Source organism: Hipposideros armiger, unplaced genomic scaffold, assembly GCF_001890085.2.
Source record: "Hipposideros armiger isolate ML-2016 unplaced genomic scaffold, ASM189008v1 scaffold_388, whole genome shotgun sequence".
NCBI classification, from domain to species: domain Eukaryota; kingdom Metazoa; phylum Chordata; class Mammalia; order Chiroptera; family Hipposideridae; genus Hipposideros; species Hipposideros armiger.
The window spans coordinates 352,687-374,257 of NW_017731738.1; the positions used below are offsets into that span (position 1 = coordinate 352,687).

General features: G+C 47.2%; 1 protein-coding gene across 8 annotated transcripts in view; it reads left to right on the top strand.

The window, feature by feature from the left end:
• Positions 1-20,900, top strand: part of UNC13B (unc-13 homolog B) — a 96,296-nt gene extending 75,396 nt beyond the window's left edge. For 3 of the 8 annotated variants that reach the window (XM_019663320.1, XM_019663323.1, XM_019663326.1), the window contains 15 exons: positions 5,913-6,040; positions 6,676-6,761; positions 11,896-12,022; positions 12,506-12,602; positions 12,831-12,974; positions 13,271-13,348; positions 13,844-13,921; positions 14,163-14,251; positions 14,455-14,607; positions 14,732-15,020; positions 15,193-15,273; positions 16,161-16,308; positions 18,689-18,781; positions 18,962-19,121; positions 19,287-20,900. In XM_019663320.1, the coding sequence (XP_019518865.1) occupies positions 5,913-6,040; positions 6,676-6,761; positions 11,896-12,022; positions 12,506-12,602; positions 12,831-12,974; positions 13,271-13,348; positions 13,844-13,921; positions 14,163-14,251; positions 14,455-14,607; positions 14,732-15,020; positions 15,193-15,273; positions 16,161-16,308; positions 18,689-18,781; positions 18,962-19,121; positions 19,287-19,572 (2,037 nt within the window). In that variant the 3' untranslated portion in view covers positions 19,573-20,900. Of the gene's footprint in view, positions 1-5,912; positions 6,041-6,675; positions 6,762-11,895; positions 12,023-12,505; positions 12,603-12,830; positions 12,975-13,270; positions 13,349-13,843; positions 13,922-14,162; positions 14,252-14,454; positions 14,608-14,731; positions 15,021-15,192; positions 15,274-16,160; positions 16,309-17,804; positions 17,862-18,688; positions 18,782-18,961; positions 19,122-19,286 lie in introns of those variants that run through there. The other 5 variants (XM_019663324.1, XM_019663327.1, XM_019663325.1 and 2 more) reach the window with 5 other exon arrangements.
• The last annotated feature ends 671 nt before the right edge of the window (positions 20,901-21,571 follow it).

Genomic DNA, 21,571 nt, shown 5'->3' on the forward strand with positions numbered 1-21,571 from the left:
TGGAGCCTCAGCTTCCTTTTGCTGTGGGCATGGTGTATGGGAGCTCAGAACAGTTCTTGATGTTCTTGAGGGTGAGTGAGTTTTGTAGAGTATGGACCACCTAGACCATATTGAGACATTTGTGGGTGGACAGGGACTATTGGACCAAATATGACATAATTGAGTTGAACAGAAGTGGCAACAGTAAGTTTAGTTTGGTGCTAAAGAAAGTGACCAAAATTTGAGCAGTTTCAGGGGATGAGTAGGTGAATTCTCACTCCATCCCAGAGTCTTTTTTCTCTCCCAAGATTAATTTTATTCTGACTTTTGTGGAACCCACTATGTTCCAGGCTGCCTTCCTCTGAGATCTGTAGCTGTCTATCTGAGATGCTGGCTCAAGGCAGTTTAACTTTTCCCTCTGACCACTTCTCTCTGCCCTGGAGGGTCTTCTGAGATATATTCATCCGCTGACTGTCAAGGCTGACCATGTCCTTCTGTGGGGTTGATATACTTCACCCGTTTTATGCTGGCATCCTAACTCAGTACCTGGTGACTTTGTATATTTTTCTAGATCTTTTTAATAGTATCCTTTCCCCGCCCCCCCATTTGAAAGCCAAGACCTCCTCCTGGGTCTAATTACTCACAGTTCCTTTCGATGTCTTGCAGACCACACATTTGCAAAACAGATTCCCTTCAGTCCAACAAATATGTATTGAATGTTGGTTCTGGGCCAGGTCTGAGGAAAGCATAGTGCTCCTTCAGTTAGTTCACAGTCTCATGAACATATATATAACTCCAACCAAAGCAGTCTGCTAGGAGGAACTTGAAAGAGAGATAAAATTGAAGGGATTCCAAGAAGGAAGAAGTCACTCTGGATCAGTTATTGGGAAAAGCTACATAAAACAAGGGGCATTTGAAACAGACCTTGCAAGGCAGTAGGATTTAGACAACACATCATGAGAGGACAACCTAAATCTTAGACATTTACCCTTTGGTAAATAGACCCAATTTGTAATGCTTCCCAGGAGCGCTTTAGTAAAGACAAAAATTTTGTTTGCACTGCTTCCTCACATCCCCAAATGTACACTTTCTGCCAGCCCTATCGTTAAGGTTTCCCCCTTTTAAGGTTGGTAAAACCTCCTGTTGGTTCTGAAGTCCATGGGAGGTTTTCCTGGTGCCTTTGTTTAGCTTGCCACACTCTAGCCTCCTCTGACATCCATCTGTGGATTCTCTCTGGCTGGGAGAAGACACTGTTCTCAACTTTGATCTTTCATCTATACAGGGGTCTGTCTGAATATTTGATCTCTATTCCCTACCATAAAATGAACCTAGACTTTGAAAGGGGGTTTGTAAACTATTCAGGGACTTTCTTTAGCCTTTGAATTTTGCTGGGGTTTTTTTGTTTTGTTTTGTTTTTTTACTGTTTCTCTCATTTTCCCATTATTCATTATTTACATTGAAGTAAACCTTTGGTATCTTTTTCTTTTTAACTTTTTTTTTATTGGGGAATTGGGGGGATGGGAACAGTGCTGGGGAATTGGAGGAAGGGGAACAGACAAGTTGCTGTCATTTTGTTCTTCAGTCTAGTTGTGGAGGAAGTTGCTTCACTGGCCCAAGTTGGCACCATCATTGCGCTCTTCCCGGGCGAATCGGATCAGTCGCCGGCTTCTGGACGGCCGCTCACTGCAGCTGCTGGCCGCTCACGCTGGCTGCTGGCCGCTCACGCTGGCTGCTGGCTACATAGGGTAGCCCATGGCAACCCACTGCACCGTCGCCGGCGGCGACTCATGGCAGCCCAGCTCCAGGTTGAGCTGTTGTTCAGCATCTTAGCTGTAGAGGGCAGTGTCACTGTCCCTCATATGTGGGATCCGAACCAGGGCCCTCTGGCGTCCCAAGCCAGTTCTTAACCATCGCGCCACTCGGCCGGCCCTGGTATCTTTTTTGATTTCCCTCTACTGACCTTTGTTGGTTCATTCATCCACACATTTGTTTAACAAACTGAGCTCTAGGAATATAAAGTTAAGATACATGTCTGCCTTTGGTGAGCTCATTGTGTGGTGGAGGTGAGAGGCAATTACTAAGTTTATTATTTTTTATTTTATTGTTACTACATTTTATTATAGTTGTAGTTGTCTGTTATATCTATACCATAGGTTCACAGAGGGTGTTCTGGGAGCTCAGAAGAGAGGTATCTAACCAGAACAGGGGTATCAAGGAAAAACGCAAGAAAGGTAAAGAACATGAATTTTGAGGAATGAGTAGGAGTTAGCTAAAGAAAGGGGCTGGGCAATATGTAGATGATGTATTATAGAAATGTACACTTGAGACCTATATAATTTTACTAACCAGTGTCACCCCAGTAAATTTAAGTTTTAAAAAAACGGGGCTGGGAAGAAGAGGGATACCATATAGAGGAAATAGAGTGTTTGGAGGCACAGAATTGTGAATGAGCATGTTAATTTGGATAAGTATAAGCAAGTTATGTAGGTAGTTACAGTGTCAGGCTTTGGAGTCCAGCTATCTGGGATCAAGTCTTGGTTCTGCTATTTATAGCTACATGACCTTGGGCAAGTTATGTAACCTCACTGTCCTTTATTTAGTCTCCTCCTCTGTAAAATGAAGGTGGTGATACTTTCTATCCATTGTCATTGTTATGAGGATTAAATGAGATAGTGAATTTAAAGGTCTTAGCAAAGTGCCTGGCACATAATAAGCATGAAGTAAGTGGTGGTAGTGGTGTGATGATGGCTGCAACAAAAGATAAATGGTTAAGTATGAGGTTGAGAAGAGAGGTCACGGTCTGAGGGACTTTTGTGTCAAGCTGTGGAGTTGGAACTGGTTTTATTATTATTATTATTATTAGTTTCAGGTATGCAAAACAATATAATAGTTATACATTTCACCCCTCACAAAGTGATAACCTCCCGCCCCCAATCTATTGCCCCTCTAACATCGTATATATCTATTACAATTCCATTGACTCTATTCCCTATACTATACTCCATATTCTGTGACTATACATATATTAAATTATAGCTGACATACAATATTATTCAGCTTCAGGAACTGTTTTGAAGGCCATCGAAGGGAGGAGGAGTAACAGTAGGAGATTTTCCTTGCAGAAAGATCATTAACAACTGTGTGGAAGAGGGATCTTTGAAGATCAAAGGCTGGTTAGGAGATTCTTGAATTATAAGAGCCTGCTTCAGGGTAATGGCAGAAAACGTTGAAGGAAGAGATATATTTCAATGATACTAAGGAGGCATAAATCCACATTCTGTGGGTTCTGTCCTGGTTTCTAGTGACCTCCTGGTAATGTGGGCTTATGAAGGACTGTGGAGACTTTGTGATGACATATGGCATCTACATAAAAGCCTTATCCCTGTCTTTCTGGGTGTTTTTGTCCCAGTGGGAGGTAAATATCTATTCCAGCCTCTTTGTGGTGACCCTACTTGCCCTGTCTGGGGTCTACATGTAGAGTTGTTTCTCCTTTCCTGAATACACCATTGCATTCCTTTACCTCTTCCCAACAAGGCCTTTTCCTTCTTTCTTTTCCCCCAGCTTTATTGAGATATAAGTGACACATAACATTGTGTAAAAGTGTACAATGTGATGATTGGATACACATATATATTGTGAAATTTTACCACAATAGGGTTAGTTAACACAACCTTCACATAATTACCATTATGTTGTTGTTATTATGGTGAGAACATTAAATCTCTACTCTCATAGCATCTTTCAAACATACAATACAGTACTGTTAACTATAGTTACCATTCTGTACCTTAGATCTCCCAAAACTTATTCATTTTATAACTGAAAGTTGGTATGCTTTGAGCAATATCTCCCCATCTTCTCCACCCCTCAGCTCTTGGCAACCACCATTCTACTCCCTGTTTCTATGAATTCAATATATTTTTTTTAAGATTTTATTGGGGAATTGAGGAGGGGAACAGCGTTGGGGAATTGGGGAAGGGGAACAGACAAGTTGCTGTCCTTTTGTTCTTCGGTCTAGTTGTGGAGGATGTCGCTTCACTGGCCCATGTTGGTATTATCATTGCGCTCTTCCCGGGCTGAGGCAGATCGGTCACCAGCCACTGGACAGCCGCTCATGGCGGCTCTTGGCAGCTCATGCCGGCTGCTGGCCACTCACGGTAGCTTACGGGAGCCCACTGCAGCTCCACTGCAGCCTACACCGTCGCCGGCGACTCATGGCAGCCCAGCACCAGGTCGAGCTGTTGTTCACCATCTTAGCTGTAGAGGGTACAGTGTCACTGGCCCTCATGTGGGATCCGAACCGGGGTCCTGCTGCTCAGAGCTGGCATCCCAAGCCAACTCTTACCAATGCGCCACTCGGACGGCCCTAAATGCAATGTTTTTAGATACCACATATAAGTGAGATCATTGAGTATTTCTCTTTTTCTGTCTGACTTATTGAACTTGGCATAATGCCCCCAAGGTCCATGCATGTTTTTGTGAATGACATATTTCCTTCTTTTTTATGGCTGAATAATAATTGTACTTATATACCACATTTTCTTTCTCCGTTTATTCATTCATGGACACTTAGGTTGTGAATAATGCTGTAGTAAACATGGGGTGCAGATATCTCTTCAAGATAGTGATTTCATTTCCTTTGAATATATACTTAGAAGTGGGTCATATGGTAGTTCTCTTTGTAATTTTTTGAGGCACCTCCATGCTGTTTTCCATAGTGGCTGCACCAATTTACATTCCCACCAATAGTGCATCAGGGTTTCTTTTTCTCCACATCCCGACCAGCATTTGTTACATCTCATCGTTTTGATAATACGAATTCTAGCAGGTGTGAAATGACATCTCATTGTGGTTTGATTTGCATTACCCTGATGATCAGTAATACAGAGCACCTCTTCATGTGCTTGTTGAGCATTTGTATGTCTTTTTTGGAGAAATGTCTATGCAAGTCCTTTACCCACTTTTGATTCAGATTGTTTTTCTGCTATTGAGTTGTATGAGTTCCTTATATATTTTGGATATTAACCCCTTATCAGATATGTGGTTTGTAAATATTTTCTCCCATTCCATTGGTTTCCTTTTCATTTTGTTGATTGTTTCTTTTACTGTGCAGAAACTTTTTAATTGGATGTAGTCCCACTTGTTGCATTTTGCTTTTGATGTCATACCCAAAAAAATCATTGCCAAGACCAATGTCAAGCAGCTTTTTCCCTATGTTTTCTTCTAGGAGTTTTAAGGTTTAAGTCCTTAATCCATTGACGTTAATTTTTGTGAATGTTGTAAGATAGGGGCCCAATTTCATTCCAAACACCATTTATTGTAGAGACTATCCTTTCCCCACTGGGTATTCTTGGCTCCCCAAGTCCTTTTCTTATCCAGCTAGGCAAGTAGCTTCCTAGATGCAGTTTTTCCCCCAATGACATTCCAAGAGTTAAAGGAAGTCCTAACCCACTGAAGGTTAGGCCAACCTGCATACTTCAGTAGCCCCTGCAGAGCTTGAAGTAGCTTCTTAGAGCTGAGAGGTGTATATATGTGTGTGGGGGTGGGGCGATCAGAGGAGGGCTGCCAGTGGGGGTCACATGGAACCAGACCTACTTAGGGAGACTGGAGGGGCTACTTACTTTGGCCAAGGAGTCACAATACCCATAGCTACTGAGGAAGGGGGGATGGGCATCTTTATATCTCTGTGACTGACCAAGCTTATCAGATCAGTGTCCTGGAGCTGGGGAGAGAAGTTCTCAGGGATGAACTCTTTGTGTCCAAGGACCTCCCAACAGTCACTCCAGACAGGGGCAGTCTTGTGGAAGACAGGCTCTAGGAGAGGAAGAATACCTGATTCTAGAGGAAAGGGCGTGGGGAGGAGAAGAGAAAGAGGAAGACTGGACACACTCTTCACATTTTATTCTGACTCACACTGTCTCCTCTGGAACAAGAAGCAGGAGCTACCTCCAGAGGAACAAGGACCCAGCATTCGGAACCTGGATTTCTGGCCCAAACTCATCACGCTCATTGTGTCAATCATAGAGGAAGATAAGAATTCCTATACACTCGTTCTGAACCAGTGAGTATCACCCCACTTGACTCTGTCTGGTTGGTGGTTGGTTTGTCCATCTTTCTAACAGCCTCTTTCTTTCCTATCTCTGTGTGTTTGCAGTGCCACCTCTTCCTCCTGTCCGTCCGTCTGTCCCTCTGTCCCTTGTATCTGTCTGGGTAACTGTTTCTGGAGACAAGTGTGGAAACATAATGGGGGGCCCTGCCCAGACTGAACCAGCCTCCCTGGAATAAGAGGCCTCTGGGAATAGCTGCCATAGGAGTCCCAGGGGATCCAGAGACCATGTGTGTATGTGTCTGTCTGCTGGGAATAAAGTGGGCTACCTTATAGCCCACCTCCTTGTCCTTTCTCCTCCAGCTTATTTAGCTGGGGCCTCCCCTCCAGCCTCAACCCTTCTCCTCTGGGCCTCACTTGCCTGCCTTTTGGTCACCCTCTCCCCAGGCCCACCTTGCCTGAGGGGATCTGCCCCTACTTGTCCTACTGCTGGCCCTTGAGCCCTTTTTCTTGAGAATGAGCCTAGCCCTGTTTCCAGGCTTCTCCTCTCTTCAATCTGACCTCCAAAAACTAGGCACGTTAGCTTTGGAATCAGTCAAATCAAATGGTTCTTGCCTTGTTTTCTAACTGTGGCTTCTTTCATCATCCAGGTTTCCTCAGGAGTTGAATGTGGGAAAAGTCAGCGCAGAAGTAATGTGGCAGCTCTTTGCCCAAGACATGAAATACGCACTGGAGGGTAAGGGTGCGCCCAAGGCAGTGGGCTGCAGGGCCCTAGTCCAAGCACCTCGTTTGCTGTCTCTTCCCTCTCCCAGACAACTGCAAGTTCAGGGTGAAGGGTACAGTGAGAAACTGGAGGGATTCTAGGCATAGTGGGTGGTAGGCTTCAGGGGGTCTTGGGCGGGCAAAGCTTCAGCCAAAGGAATAATGGAAACGGCTTTGTGGATGTAGATTCTTCCAGCTTTAGAGCAAGTACTGTTTAAGACTTTCCCAGCCCAGAGATCAACTCCTCCCATGCTGGGCATTTGCAAGTGGCCCACTCCCTAGAGAATGGTCTTGTGAAACTTATCTTTACAGTTTTAAAGAATCATAGCCCTTAAATACCTAGATAAGATTGTTTTCTCACACTGGGGACTGCCTGGCCTAGCTTTCCTTGAAAACTGTTCTGGATTGGTGTGAGAAAGCCACAAAGATAGTTTTCCCCTCACTTTTTCTGTAGAGCAAGGTCACAGAACATTGTTATTCATCTTGTTCATTCAGCTTATTCTTTTATTCATTTCCCACTTCGGTCCACAAAGATATTATTCCCTACTTCCCATTTGCACCCATCTGTGCTCACTTACTTAGATGCCTTTCCTGCCTGTCTCTCTCTCTCTCTCTCTCTCTCTCTATATATATATTAGTCTATCTCCTTTCTCTGTGAAAGTGGACCTAGAAGGAGGGGGAGCAGTCTGGGGCAAGGACAAAGCAGTCTGGATCTATTATTGTGTGGAGTGGCAGGGGAAATAGGCAACCCTTAGATCTAAACTTTTTGAGGTTTATGATTAATAAGGTTTTTTTAATTGAGGTATAATTAGCATACAACATTATATTAGCATCAGGTATATAACATAATGATTTGATATTTGTGTATATTGCAAAAATGATCACTACCATAAGTCTAGTTAGCATTCATCACCATACATAGTTAGACAAAGTTTTTTTTCTTGTGATGAGAACTTTTAAGATTTACTCTCTTAGCAACTTTCTAATATGCAATACAGTGTTATTAACTGTAGTCACCATGCTGTACATTACATCTCCAGGACTTAATTATCTTATAACTGGAAGTTTGTACCTTTGACTGCATTCACTCATTTCACTCACCCTCACCCCTCGCCTCTGGCAACCACCAATCTGTTCTCTGTCGGATCATTTAATTTTGAGACTGAAAAAACTTCCAGATATGTGTTAAGTTTGAGACACCACAGACTGTCACACACATTCTATAATTCCACCCCAGAGCAGTGGCCGCCTCCTGCCCACACTGCGTCAAGCCTGGGGCTATAGCCCACACCTTAGCCTGTCAGGCCAGTGAGGAGGTCACTTGTCCCTGTCCTCCAGGTAGCACTAGGAGAGCCTGATGGGGAGTATGGTCCCAGGTCTTGGCAGTGGATCTGGGGGGAAAGATAAGTGCCTATGAAAAGTGAATCAATTCCACAAGAGAGAGAGTGCGAGGTGGGACAGAGGTTTCAAACAGAGGTTCTCAGGAGCTAAGTGAGAAGGGAAAGCCAGGAAGCTGGGCTCCAGGCCTTTGACCTGGTACCGGCTAAGTTAGCTCTGCTTTTACCAATCTTATCTGGTGTGAGATTTATTTTGAAAGGGAGTTCTGCTAATGTTTAAAACAAGCACAAAAGGGTAAAAAGCTGCTTTAAGAGAAAGAACTAATGTTAACATCTCAATTTCACCAGCTGCTCAGCAGTGTGATCTTAGACTGAGCTACTTAATTTTTATGAGCGCCTGTCTTCTCATCTGTAAAATGAGAGTGATGACAGCATGTATTTCATTGAGCTCATGAAGTAGCTGAGAGGCATGTAACATACTTAGCATAGTGCCTGGAATTTACTCAGAACTTAATAAATCTTAGTTATCAAGGACAATAAGAAACCATTGTAGGCTCATGAGCAGAGATATAATATGAACAAAGTAGTATGTTTATAAGATTTTACCTCAGTGGAAAACAGGGCAGCTGGAACAGGAAGAGATCAGACGCAGGGAGTGTAGATAATGTTGTAATAATTGAGGGCTGAGGGGAGGGGGCTGGGATTAGAACAAAGAAATGGAGAGGGAAGAATGGGCTTTGATAAACGTTGGAAGGAGGTTGTCCAGAACTTAGTGATTCTCAGAATATGGAGGGCAAGTGAAGGGGTAGAGTTTGGGTACCTGGGTGATAGAAGAATAGTGTTGACTTCGACTGTGAAAATGCTATCACTTACCTACTATTTTTTAAGTCAACTTTATTGAGGTATAATTTATATACAATAAAGTAAAAACACTGAGAGTACAATTTGATGAGTTTTGACAAACACACCTGGGTAACTACTATCCCAATTAAAATACAGAACAGAAAGTTTCTTCACGCTCCTTTGCAGTAAATCCCCACCTCATTCACCAAATGCTTATTGAGCGTTTTCTTTGTGCTAGGCACTATGCTAGTTGTTGGAGCCCCAAATCAAATGAATGAGGCATAGCCCCAGCCCATGACAAACTCACAGACTAGTCTAGACGTCACATGTAAATTGGCAGTTACAATGCAAAGCTATAAGTGCCACAAAAGGAATAAGCATAAGGTCCTGAGAGGAGAACCATGTAACCCAGACCTGGGAAGGCTTCCTGAGGGAGGTGATGTGCAAACTGAAACCTGAAGGATGATAGGACTTAGCCAGTGAGGAGGGAGGGTAGCATTTTAAGGAGAGGATAGTGTGTTCAGAGACCTGGAGTCTAGAGCGAGCTGGCATGCTGTCTGGAACAGGAAGCAGTAGTTCAATGTGACTAACACTTTAGAGTGTAAGGGAAGAGACAAAAGAGATGAGGATAGAGATGTAGGACAGAGCCAGATCATAAAGGTTGTAAGCCATGTTTAGGCGTTTGGACTCTATCCTGAGGCAGTTGGGAGCCAATGAAGTATGTTAAACAAAGGATTGACGTGATCAGATTTGTAATGTAGGAAGGCCACTCACTCTGGCTACAGCATAGAGAATGGACTGGAGGAGGAATGACCAGTTTGGAGACTATTGTAGTAATCTAGGTTAGACCTAGTTAGGTAATAGTGTGACTAGAAAGAAATGGATAGATTCCAGAGAAGTTTTGGAGGTGAAATCAACAGGGATCGGTGATTTAACTAGATGTGAGTAAAGAGGAAGAAGAAAGACTTGATGATGATTCTCAGCATGAACAAGAGGGTAAGATTAGAGTGGATACTCTGTTCAACTTCAGCTGGAGATGTTCAGATAGTGAAAGTTAGGGACTCGAGTTAAACCTGGGCAAAGTGAGATGGTCCCTCAGAGCCTTATATAGACATTGCCAGGACCAAAGAGAGATTTGGGGAAGATGATCAGCAAGCTGGATAATTGAAATCATGAGGTTGAAAGACCTCTCCAAGGATGAAAAATTAATGGAGGAGGAATTTGAAGTCAGGGGCTTGCCCCTTTTGACAGATTAACCACACCCCCACCCCCACCCCTCAACAGTAACCTCAAGCAACTTTTCTGGAGCATGACTCCATGGACTTGTTAGAATAGTATAAAGTGTGACCAGTGTTTCAGCAATCATCCTGTTAGTTTTTGTACCACAGAAGTTAATGTAGAAATTGGGGTTTGGGACCAGAGTACAGATAATGGATTGACAGAAAGAGTGAGAATTATATGTAAATGCAATAACTTGCAGATCCCTAGAAGAAAGCAGTTAGGGAGCTCTTAAATGACGGAGCAGCACTGCCTCCACTTCCAGTGGGTTGCTGCACAGGAAGACAGAAGGACCCTCCTGGTTGTACCTTTTTATGGTTCAGGACAGCAGGGTATGGGGTGGAAGAGAAGGGGCAAGCCCTGATAGGGTCTCTCTAATGCCCCTGATTTTTTTCACTCTCTTTATTATTCATCGGTGTCTGCTCTGTCACAAGCATCCACTGTCATTCATATACGAAAAATCCTCTTTCTGGGTGGGAAGAACTTTTGGTGGTTGTCCCTTTATCTCTCTAGTCTTATATTTTTTCCTCTTCTCTTGCTCACTGCTTCCTAGAAGAGACTGCAAATGAAACTTCAGGGTGAGGTGGTGCTGCCGGCTGTGCCAGGAGAGGAAATTCTGGGGACCCAGAGCCCTTAGAGGCTGAATCCCAGGCTCCGATTTCCTCCTTGTGTGTCTGCTGCACTCACTCAGAAGGGCCGGCTGCCCCAGGTTGGATGTTCTGCCTGGACCTGGAGGAACATCAGCCCTGGAAACGCACAGCTGAGCAACAGAGTTCCAAAGGACGCTGGCCTGCCTTCTCTGTTGCTCAGTACTCTTCCCCCATTTGCTTGCTTTTACCATTTTGTTATAAGCACACAAAATTGGCTTTTATTATTCAGATTAATGCTTCCTCTATAAAGGGGGCAGATGAAGAGAACCTGTGCATGAGGCCAGTGCCCAGACTCTCTGGTCAAGCTGTGGGTGATCTTTGTCCTAGATTTTCCAGAAGGCCCTGGAGATTCAGCCATGACCTTTCAAGTCTATTATGAGCATCCCTTTCATCTGGCTGTGTTTCCATGGTTTCCAAACTGACTCTTCTTATTTGCATATTTCTTCAAGAGTTCAGTATTCAGTGTCTCAGCTCAGCTCTGGGGCCCTTCAGTGTACATCAAGATTCTGTTACAGCATGGCTGCTCAGCTGCAATTTCTGTCAGCTTGGGTCCACTCTGGTTTTTCCTTCTCTGTGTAGTTGTCATTGACCCATTCATGTCATATACAACTGCTCGTCTCTGCATTTAAGTCTGCATTTAAGCTACTGGGGGTAGAAAGGCCCTGGAACACCGTCATCCCTCTCTAGTCCTGGGCAATCTCCCCACTAATCAGCATTTGCTCCCACATCCCTTTCTCCTCTTCTTCACCAGAGGCCAGTACCTCACTTGACACTTCCAAAAGCCAGGGCAAGGACTGTAGGCCTTACCTGGAGTCGGGCCAGGCTCTGGAGAGCAGAGTACTCACTGGTGGTGGCAGATGGATGTGAGGAGGTGGTGGGGACTCACCCTTTTTATTAGACATCTGATAGAACTGCCTGGCTGGACCTGCCGCCTAGGGAAAACTCGGGAACCAGGGCCTCTCCTGCCAGAATCTGAGCCAGCCTCCCTCCCTATCCCTAGAGCACGAGAAAGGCCGGCTGTGTAAGAGCGCTGACTACATGAACCTGCACTTCAAGGTGAAGTGGCTCCACAATGAATATGTGCAGGACCTGCTGGCCTTCCAGGGGCAGGTGCCTGAGTACCCAGCGTGAGTCATCGAGCGGGCGCCGTCGGGGGAGGGGAGAGGGCCCCTCTGGCTTAGCGGGCGGGCGGGGCCCTCATCTTCAGTTCAGCTCCATCAGGCAGCCGTGAGCAGCGGTTCTCAACCTGTGGGTCGCGACTCGTTTGGGGGTCGAACGACCCTTTCACAGGGGTCGCCTAAGACCATCGGAAAACAAAAAGATATTTACATGAGGATTCATAACAGCAGCAAAATGACAGTTATAGAGTAGCCGCGAAAATAATTTTATGGTTGGGGGTCACCACAACATGAGGCACTGTATCAAGGGGTCGCGGCATTAGGAAGGTTGAGAACTGCTGGTCTTGAGACTGCCTGTTCTGGGCATTGCTGGAGAGACGCATATCAAACCAGGCCCTACCTGCCAGAAGACCCCAAGTCTGGGGGAGCTGTCGGGCACATGGCATATGCCAAGCACTAGCTCCAACTTTCACCTCTCTTGCCTGGCTGCAGCTGGTTTGAACAGTTTGTCCTACAATGGCTGGACGAGAATGAGGATGTGTCCCTGGAATTCCTGCGTGGGGCCTTGGAACGAGATAAGAAGGATGGGGTAAGTTGGGGGCTTGGGCTGTACAGGGGTGAGGCCAGGTCTCCAGCAATTAGCAGCCAGTAAATGTTCCTGGGCTTTAGCCGGGTTGGCCATCCCTTCCCTGTTGAATCCATAGGAGGGCTATTGAGGGCCAGAGCCACCCTATGCTGGGCAAAGCCCTTTATAACCCTGTGAACTTGGAAAAAGGCAGTAGCTGAGGATGATGACCCTGTGTGTGGTCTTCCTCAGTTCCAGCAGACATCAGAGCATGCGCTGTTTTCCTGCTCGGTGGTGGACGTCTTCACACAGCTCAACCAGAGCTTTGAGATCATCCGGAAGCTGGAATGCCCAGACCCCAACATCCTTGCCCACTACATGAGGAGATTTGCTAAGGTGACCATGACCCTCCCTACCCGCTTCCCTTACCACCATCACACTGACAGCCTGAGCTCAACCCCTCTTGGAGGTGGCCTTCAGGCGAAGCCCAGTGTGACCCCATTCTCCTTTGTTTGTGTCTGGGGCAGTTAGGTGCATTTGTCCCAGTGCTGTTTAGGGGCTGAGAGGGAACTTTGTCCCTTACTGTGAGATTCCTCTTTACCTCCATGTTGTTACTGTCCTAGGATGAGAGGTATGACCTCTCAGGCAAGATCCTTGTTGGGAGAGCTAAAGGTTCCCTCTCCTTTTCTCAGACCATCGGGAAGGTGCTGATGCAGTATGCAGACATCTTGTCAAAGAACTTCCCCGCTTATTGCACAAAGGAGAAAATGGTGAGGGCCAGGCCCCGGGACCCTTAGCGAAGGGAGTGGAAGGCACTTGAATTCTTGCTTCTGAAGCTCTCCTCAGAGCCGAGGGTGGGGTGGTGCTCCTGACTTCTGTTCCCAGCAGGCCTTCGCTTCAGATTGTGCCACAAAATAATAACTTGAATAGAAGTCCCTCTGAGCCTCCATTTGGTACTTTATCCCCTACTAAGCTAGACTTTTGCTTAGTCTTCTTTTTTAAATAAAAATATTGAGATATTCAAAGAGTTATAAAAGATAATACCAGGAACACCTGGGGGTCCACCACCTGGCTTAAAAGCAGAAACATTTGCCTCTAGTCTTCTTTCATGGAGAATTGTCTGAATTGCTTCCAGATCTCAGTGCTTAGGGAGAGACACATGTAATACGTGTCATAAATTCACTGTGGCTTTTGGAGTAGTGTGAGAGGAAGGGACCCTAGGCTGATGGGTCCTGTGGTGAAAGCAGCTCTGTTTTTCCCCAAAGCCCTGTATCCTGATGAACAACATGCAGCAACTGAGGGTCCAGCTGGAGAAAATGTTTGAGGCCATGGGAGGCAAGGAAGTAGGTCTTCGGGTTTGTGGTTGCTACACGTTCCCCTTGTTCCTGAGTTCCCTGGTTGCAGACCTCCACTCTCTCTTGACTGGATATAGGCTGGGAGTTTAGCTTTGGGCCTGGGCTGGCTTGGGCTGAGAAATTCTAGTAGGCATTGAGGTAAGGGCCCTAGGAGGGAGGAGTGGGGGTACAGGAGGGGAGAAGAAAGTAACAGAACCAGCTTAGCCAAGCCCACCTCCTGTGCTTACAGCTGGACCCTGAAGCTGCTGACAGTCTGAAAGAGCTGCAGGTGAAACTGAATACAGTTCTGGATGAGCTCAGCATGGTGTTTGGAAACAGGTCAGTGGCCCCAGCACACACTGCTGTCAGAGCCAGGTGTGGTGCCTGGCCAGTCCCAAGGCCCCTGCCCCAGACCTGCCCAGCTGCAGGTGTGTGAATCTTCCCTCCTGCTGGCTGCCCCTGCTGGAGTGGGATCACATAGCTGGTGCTGCTCCAGGGACAGTGTGTTTGGGCAGGGGCACTGCACTGTGGGCACCTTGTAGTTTCCAGGTGCGGATTGATGAGTGTGTTCGTCAAATGGCCGACATTCTGGGCCACGTGCGGGGCCCAGGGAATGCATCCCCCAACGCCAGGGCCTCGGTGGCTCAGGACGCAGATAGTGTGCTCCGGCCTCTCATGGACTTCCTGGATGGCAAGTGAGTCCAGCATGCAGGACTGTCCTGAGGGGACAAGCCAGGCAGAGGCCATCAGACAGAGGAGCCTCTTGGGGGCGGGGCCTCTCATGACCTACCCCAGCCTTACCTGTTGCCTGGTCTGCAGCCTCACCCTCTTCGCCACTGTATGTGAGAAGACAGTCCTGAAACGTGTACTGAAGGAGCTGTGGCGGGTGGTAATGAACACACTGGAACGGATGATTGTTCTGCCCCCCCTCACTGACCAGACGGTAGGGCCACTTCCCTTCTACTTCCTCCTCCTGTCTCCTTTCCCTGGCTCCACGCTTCCTGACCGAGTTTGGAGTCCTCTACTTTTGACTGATTCTCTCTCTGCCCAGGGCACACAACTGATCTTCACTGCTGCCAAGGAGTTGAGCCATCTTTCCAAACTCAAGGTACTCTGGATGTGTGGAGCCCTTCTGAGGCTGGGGGGCATGGTGTGGTGCCTTCGAGCATTGGAAACTGAAGATGAGGGAAGGAAGAAGAACTGTGGGTTGGCAGGTGGGGGCGAGACTTACATGACAGCCCCAAGCTGTCCTGATCCTGTTGCTTTCTCTGTGGTTCCAGGACCACATGGTGCGAGAAGAAACACGGAATCTGACTCCAAAGCAGTGTGCCGTCCTTGACCTCGCCCTGGACACCATCAAGGTGGAGACCTCCCCCACCTCCAGACAGTCATTCCACTCTGCCAGACTAGGTGTCCCTCAGCTTCTTGCCACCCCACATCCAGAAGAGAGTGGTTTTTATGTCCATTTCTTTCTCTGCTATGTCCAAATTCCTGCTTGGGAGCAACCAAAAAGGCACCTCCTGTGTGGTGTCAGGTGATTCACCATGGACCTGGAATACCTATTCCTGAGTTCTGAATTGAACATATTCAGTTCACTTATTTTCTACTGGGACTTAATCTTCTAATCCTAATACCCCAGATGTGGCTTAAGTTTCTTTCTTTCACTTACATATAAAGTCATTTGGATTTTCAAAGGATTTTTTTCTACTACCCGTTTATTCATTCAACCAGCCAACATGCACCAGGCACTACATGCACTAGGAAGGCTGTAGAGAGACTCAGATATGGTTCCTAGCCTCAAGATGCTACTAATCTGGTAAGGCGGTAATAAGGTGGATACATAGGAGCTGGGATCTGCAGCCCTCGGGAGAGGTATGTCATAGGTGTAAGGTTCTCTAAGAGCTCAGAGCAGGAAAAGAGCACTTCTGGCCACCTCTGCCTGAAAGGCTTCTATCCCACATCATCGCCTGTCCAGATGGATCCATCCTTCAAACACCACATCCAGGAACGTGGCCATCCTCTACAGTTCCTGCCGGAGACCCCAGTAACACTCTTTACTCGAGAGACTGTAACTCTGGCTCTGTGTGGTATTCCTGATCTTGTTTATTGAATGGCTTATTGTCCTCACCACCCTCCTCTGGCATCTCCGTTGAGCCTCTGCTTAGGTGTAATCTCTCTGAGGACAGTGTTGGAGAGCTGTCTTTCTGTAAGGAAATAAGGCAGCAGCAGGTACTCTTTTGTCTTTCAGCAATACTTTCATGCAGGAGGCAACGGGCTGAAGAAAACCTTCCTGGAGAAGAGCCCCGATCTGCAGTCCCTACGCTATGCTCTGTCTCTGTACACACAGACCACAGACACGCTCATCAAGACCTTTGTACGCTCACAGACTGCTCAGGGTAAGGCCTAAGGGCTTTGGGTCCCCACCTTCCCTCCCTGAGACACCTCTGCCCCTAGAGAGTCAGTGTCCTCTGGCCCTTAGCAGGACCCAGATACTTCTTCAGAGAGCCCTTCAAACTCAGACCCCAGAATTCCTTGAGGGACCCTAATACTTACCCCCACTCCATACCCATACCAGACAGGAGGATCACAGGGACTTGGGAAATGTGCCTGAGATTTTCTTTCCCAGACATTGCCTGGGCAGTGCATGTTTATTGAGCTCAAGGGATGTACCCTGTTTGGTAGGAAATATCTGTGAGGAAGCCTTGAGAATGAGTGGTTGAGACACCAGTGAGACTCATAGCTTTGGGAACCTTAGTTGGAAGTTGTCTTGGGGCAAGAAAGCAAAAGACTTTCCAGATTCTCCAGTGTGGACGAGAAGACTAGGAGAGGCAAACCATGGGAGCAGTTGAAGGGAGGGCGCAGATCACATGCATGGCTGAGCTCCAGCCTCCTGGGTCATGCTAATGTGCAGGAGACCCAGGCAGCTGGTTTTTTCCCAGTGAATTCCAGTCCTCAGAACCCCTCCCTTCCTCTAGCAAGCCTATCCGTAACAAAACACATCTGCATAAACGTGGCTCAGACTGAAGTTCTGACCCTGACCCTGGAGCAGGGCCCTCCCTGGAAGGACCTTCAGGCACATTTGTTATTGCTTGTTCCAGGGAAACCTGGGCATGCTGCCTGGGGAGTGAAGCTGGTGGAGGAGGGAGTGGGAAGGGAAGGCTTAGGCCTTGCTGAGCTGTGGGTCTGGAGCATAGGCCTGACCTGGAGGGAAAGAGGGATCTAAGCAGTTAGACTGGAGTTGATGCAAGGTAAAAAGATACATGGGGACTGCAATACTGCTCCATTTTCCACATCTGTTCTTATTTCAAGTCCAGGGTGAGAAGAAGAGAGCACAAAAGAAGTCAGGAGGCTTGCTCAGGGGGACAGAGAGAACTTTTACAGAGCTGAGTACATGTAAAGGCCTTGTAACATCAGGGAGGATCTGAGTTAATCCAGAAAGGCAGTTTAGAAACATTGAGCTTTAAGTTAAATATAAAAATGAGGCGAGGCCGGAATGGGCACACGTGAGGCAAGAGCAGGAGTGGGGACTGCAGGGAGGATCCGAGTTTATGTGTGTACATTTTCTACCTGTTGCTTTATCGTTTAAGGGCCTAGAAAATTAGAGCCTATAACCTTTCTCTTTCCTGCCCCACTGGTCTCAGATACTTTCTCTCTCTGTATGTTCTGCTTCTGCCCATGATTTAGTTGGTGGTCAGCCCATGAAGTCTACTTTGGAGCATTCAGGCACTGACCCCAGCTTTCTGACTTCTCTCTACCCTACCCCATATCTGTGCTCCCTCAGAATATGTGTAGAGCTGCTCTGAATGGCTGTTAATGCCGTAGATCACTAACTGATTCTTCTTTCTCTGTCCTCCTGCTGCTACTACCTCTTGACTTTCCTGTCCTCACTCAGTGCATGATGGGAAAGGTATTAGGTTTACTGCTAATGAGGACATTCGGCCGGAAAAGGGTACGTTATACATCATACAGATGTGACTCTACCATGGGCTAAACACTGTCCCCTGTGAACTAGAATGAGCTGCTTATGTTGGAGGGTGGGGGAACCAGGTGTCCCAAGTTCAGAAGCTCTATTCCAGGTCTCAGAGATGGGCATTATATTCATGCAGTCTGAGATGGGGTTAGCAGTCGTTCTGTCCTCAGAATGCTCCTCCCCTCCACCTTAGGACAAAGATTTATCTAGGGTGCAGGGTACTGGTGTTTTCTCAAAACAGAATGAAGCCTCTGCTTAGGGGAGCCTGCAAATTTGCCAGACATTGGGACTGGGGAGCTGTTTGTGGAGAGGTCCCGGTTTGAGTAGGACAAAGTTTCTGAGCCGGGCCCCCTCCCAAGCAGGGGCCTCCAGGAATCCAGGGATAGGTACGGGGGTGCTTGCCCTGGGTTAGAAGGGACCCACACTGTTCCATTAAGACACTGTGGGGTGGACATAGTTCCCAAACAGAGACACAGGGTGGCAGCACTCTCCTTCCCCCAATATCTGTCAATGGAAAATTCTTTCGCCTAAGAGATAGGAGAGGTTTGGGGAACCTGAGAGATTCCCCGTGCATTTTTGGAAGAAATTTTACCTAAGATTTTATTAGCCTAACTTGTATTTTAATACACAGGCTCATTCTTTATCCCCTTTCTTTGCTTCTCCCACTGCCATGGCGATTGTGGGTGACTGTTTGTTGCTTTAGGGTGTAAGGTGGTGGCCTCTTAACTCCTCAGTTTTACCTGGAACAATTAGGTCTAAAGTCTTAGAGTTCTCCAGTGGGGGATCATCTGTCATCTGTCCTGCAGGGTCTGGTGTGGATGACCCTGTGGGAGAAGTCTCTATTCAGGTGGACTTATTTACTCATCCTGGAACTGGGGAGCACAAGGTCACAGTGAAAGGTGAGTGGCATGGACTTACAGGTCTCAGACCTTTTCTTGCCCAGTGGCCTCATCAGTCAAAAGCAGGGGCTGCTTATCCCAGCCCTGCAGCTTAGCCCTCCTCCGTGGGGAATGCCACCTGGGGCTCAAGAACTGGGCATGCTTGGTGGGGTCCCTCACAAGTTTTCTTTGTTTGAGAAGTTGTGGCTGCCAATGACCTCAAGTGGCAGACAGCGGGTATGTTCCGGCCCTTTGTGGAAGTGACCATGGTTGGCCCACACCAAAGTGATAAGAAGAGGAAGTTCACGACCAAGTCAAAAAGCAACAACTGGGCCCCCAAGTACAATGAGACATTTCATTTGTAAGTTATGGAGTGGGGGACCTGCAGGACCCTGGGATGGGGGTGCTCTGGGGGATGAGGCTTGAGAGGGGAGAGGGGCAATGGGCTGGATGGCAGCTGGGATGAATTCAGGGGAAGACTCCTTCATTTGTGGCCTCCTGCTTTCCACCTACCCTGTGCTCACAGCCTCCTGGGAAATGAAGAGGGGCCGGAAGCCTATGAGTTGCAAATATGTGTGAAGGACTACTGCTTTGCCCGGGAGGATCGCGTTCTAGGGCTGGCTGTGATGCCTCTGAGGGATGTGGCAGCCAAGGGCAGCTGTGCCTGCTGGTGCCCCTTGGGCCGGAAGATCCACATGGATGAGACAGGCATGACCGTTCTTCGGATTCTGTCTCAGAGGAGCAATGATGAAGTGGCTCGAGAGTTTGTGAAGCTCAAATCGGAGTCTCGTTCCATGGAAGAGGGGAGCTAAGCTCCTGTGCCAACCAGATGGCACCAGTTCCACAAGTCAGGGCCAGTAGGAGTTACTATGTAGCCAGCTTAGGGTCCTCATTATCAAGAGGCTGACTCCTTTAGTTAAGAAAATTTAAGAAAAAATTTGAGGTGGTAAGAATTTGGCTTTTCACAGAAAGGGTCATGAATCCCTGACCAGCAGGTCTGTGGTGCTAGATGCTGGGCTGTGGGAGTTACCACATAGGGAGATTTTCCATAAAGAGAGAAGGACAGACATTTCTGAGAGTGTCAGCCATTCTTGGTAGACATCCCTCCACCCCACACCCCACATTTACCCCTCTCCAGACCACACCTTATCCAGTTGGACCCATATGTACCAATCATTAGTAGAACAAGTTTAGAGGGCCAGGAGCTTGTGCTTGGCTAACTAAGCAGTCAGTTGAGCCTATAGGTATCACTGAGCCCTGGCGTTGGGATTCGAGTCTGGCCAGGGCAGGAGCATACAGAATAGAATTCAGACTGTCCCTTGAACAGAATACGCTGGTTTTTTGTGGCTCCAGTGAGAACAAGGCTTTGAAACTGAACAAGATACCTTCTAGAAATGAGCTGTGCTAATCCCCTCCCCCAGATTACGAGTTAACCTGTGATGAACAGAAGCAGTTTCACATGGTGCTTCAGAGCCTTGAGCAGAATATTTTTTGGAACCCAAGCACCAGGGGTCACTTTCCCAGGAGTCCCCCTACCTCACTCCTGTAGGAAGGGGAGTGATGCTTTAGGACATGAGAAGCTGTTGTTATATGGATGCACCTGAGGGCTAGTTGAAGGATCTGTATTTTCTTCTTGGGTAGGCCCCTGAACAAAGCCAAAAATTTTGTAAATCAGTTTAGAAAGAGTCCTCAAGTCCTCACCTATGGCCACCGCCTTCTGGCTGCCCCTTCCCTTGTAGAAAGAATCTAGCCTTTGACCTCACTCCCTTTTATCTAGGTCAGCTGCTAGTCCCCTCATAGATGTTTAGCCCTACAGAAGGAGCTTAGACTATGATCCCTCCGTACAGGCTAGATGGAGGGGACCCTCAACATTCCCTGGTAGGTCAGAGACGGACTCTTTCAGGGGGTCATGTGGACTTCCCAGGCCTTTGCTCAGAGATGTGACATGCTCCTGTAATATCCTTGGTAGCAGCCTCCTGGATTTCCTTCCTGGACTTCCTGTGAACTCTGTGTTGTCCACAGCTGTACTAGCCATTACATGAAACAACAAACTAAGGATCTTTGCTGTTGTTAATTATTGTATGTGCCATTGTTACAAAAGATTATTGCCTAATCTGTAATAAATTATCTTATAGCAGTCTTTGGGGTCTTGTAATTCTGCTAAAGTATGGAAAGCTGTAGAAATGACTATCCTATATAGTAATAGGTTTTTGGGACAGTGGCACTTTGCTGTTCTTCCCACTCCCCTCCAATTCCACCCCCCTGCCCCACTCCTCCACCCCACCCCTCAAGTGGTGGCGCCTAAAGCAGCTCCAGATAAGCACCAAGCAGTAAAGCAGCCAATGTGCTAGCATCTTGGCCTTGACCTGAGATCACCAATCCAGTTAACAGAATCATGGGACCCAGGGTATCAGCTTTCTGCAAAAGGTCAAGTGTAGGAAATGACATGTGCCAGTGAAAACTAGTCCATGCTGTCTTTCCTCTTCTAGAATCACGAGGCACTTCTATAACAGACACAGCCTGGGCTGCGAGGACAAGGCAGGGGCCTACTGGGGAGAGATGTGCCTCCAGAAGTTGGTGAAGGGCTGAGGCTGCCCTGTACAGGACAGAGGTATAGGCCTAGGAGTGCACAGTGGCCTTTCATTTGGGAAAATTCAAGGAAGAAGAGCCGGAGTAGAAAGGGGAGGAAACAAGGTAAAAGAGAGGCCTCCTGGCATGGGAATCAAGAGAAGCTGAAGCAGGAAAAGTGTTCACGTTCTCTCTCAGCCTGCACTGTTCCCACTTACGGGGTGGGGACTGAGTGAGGGCACA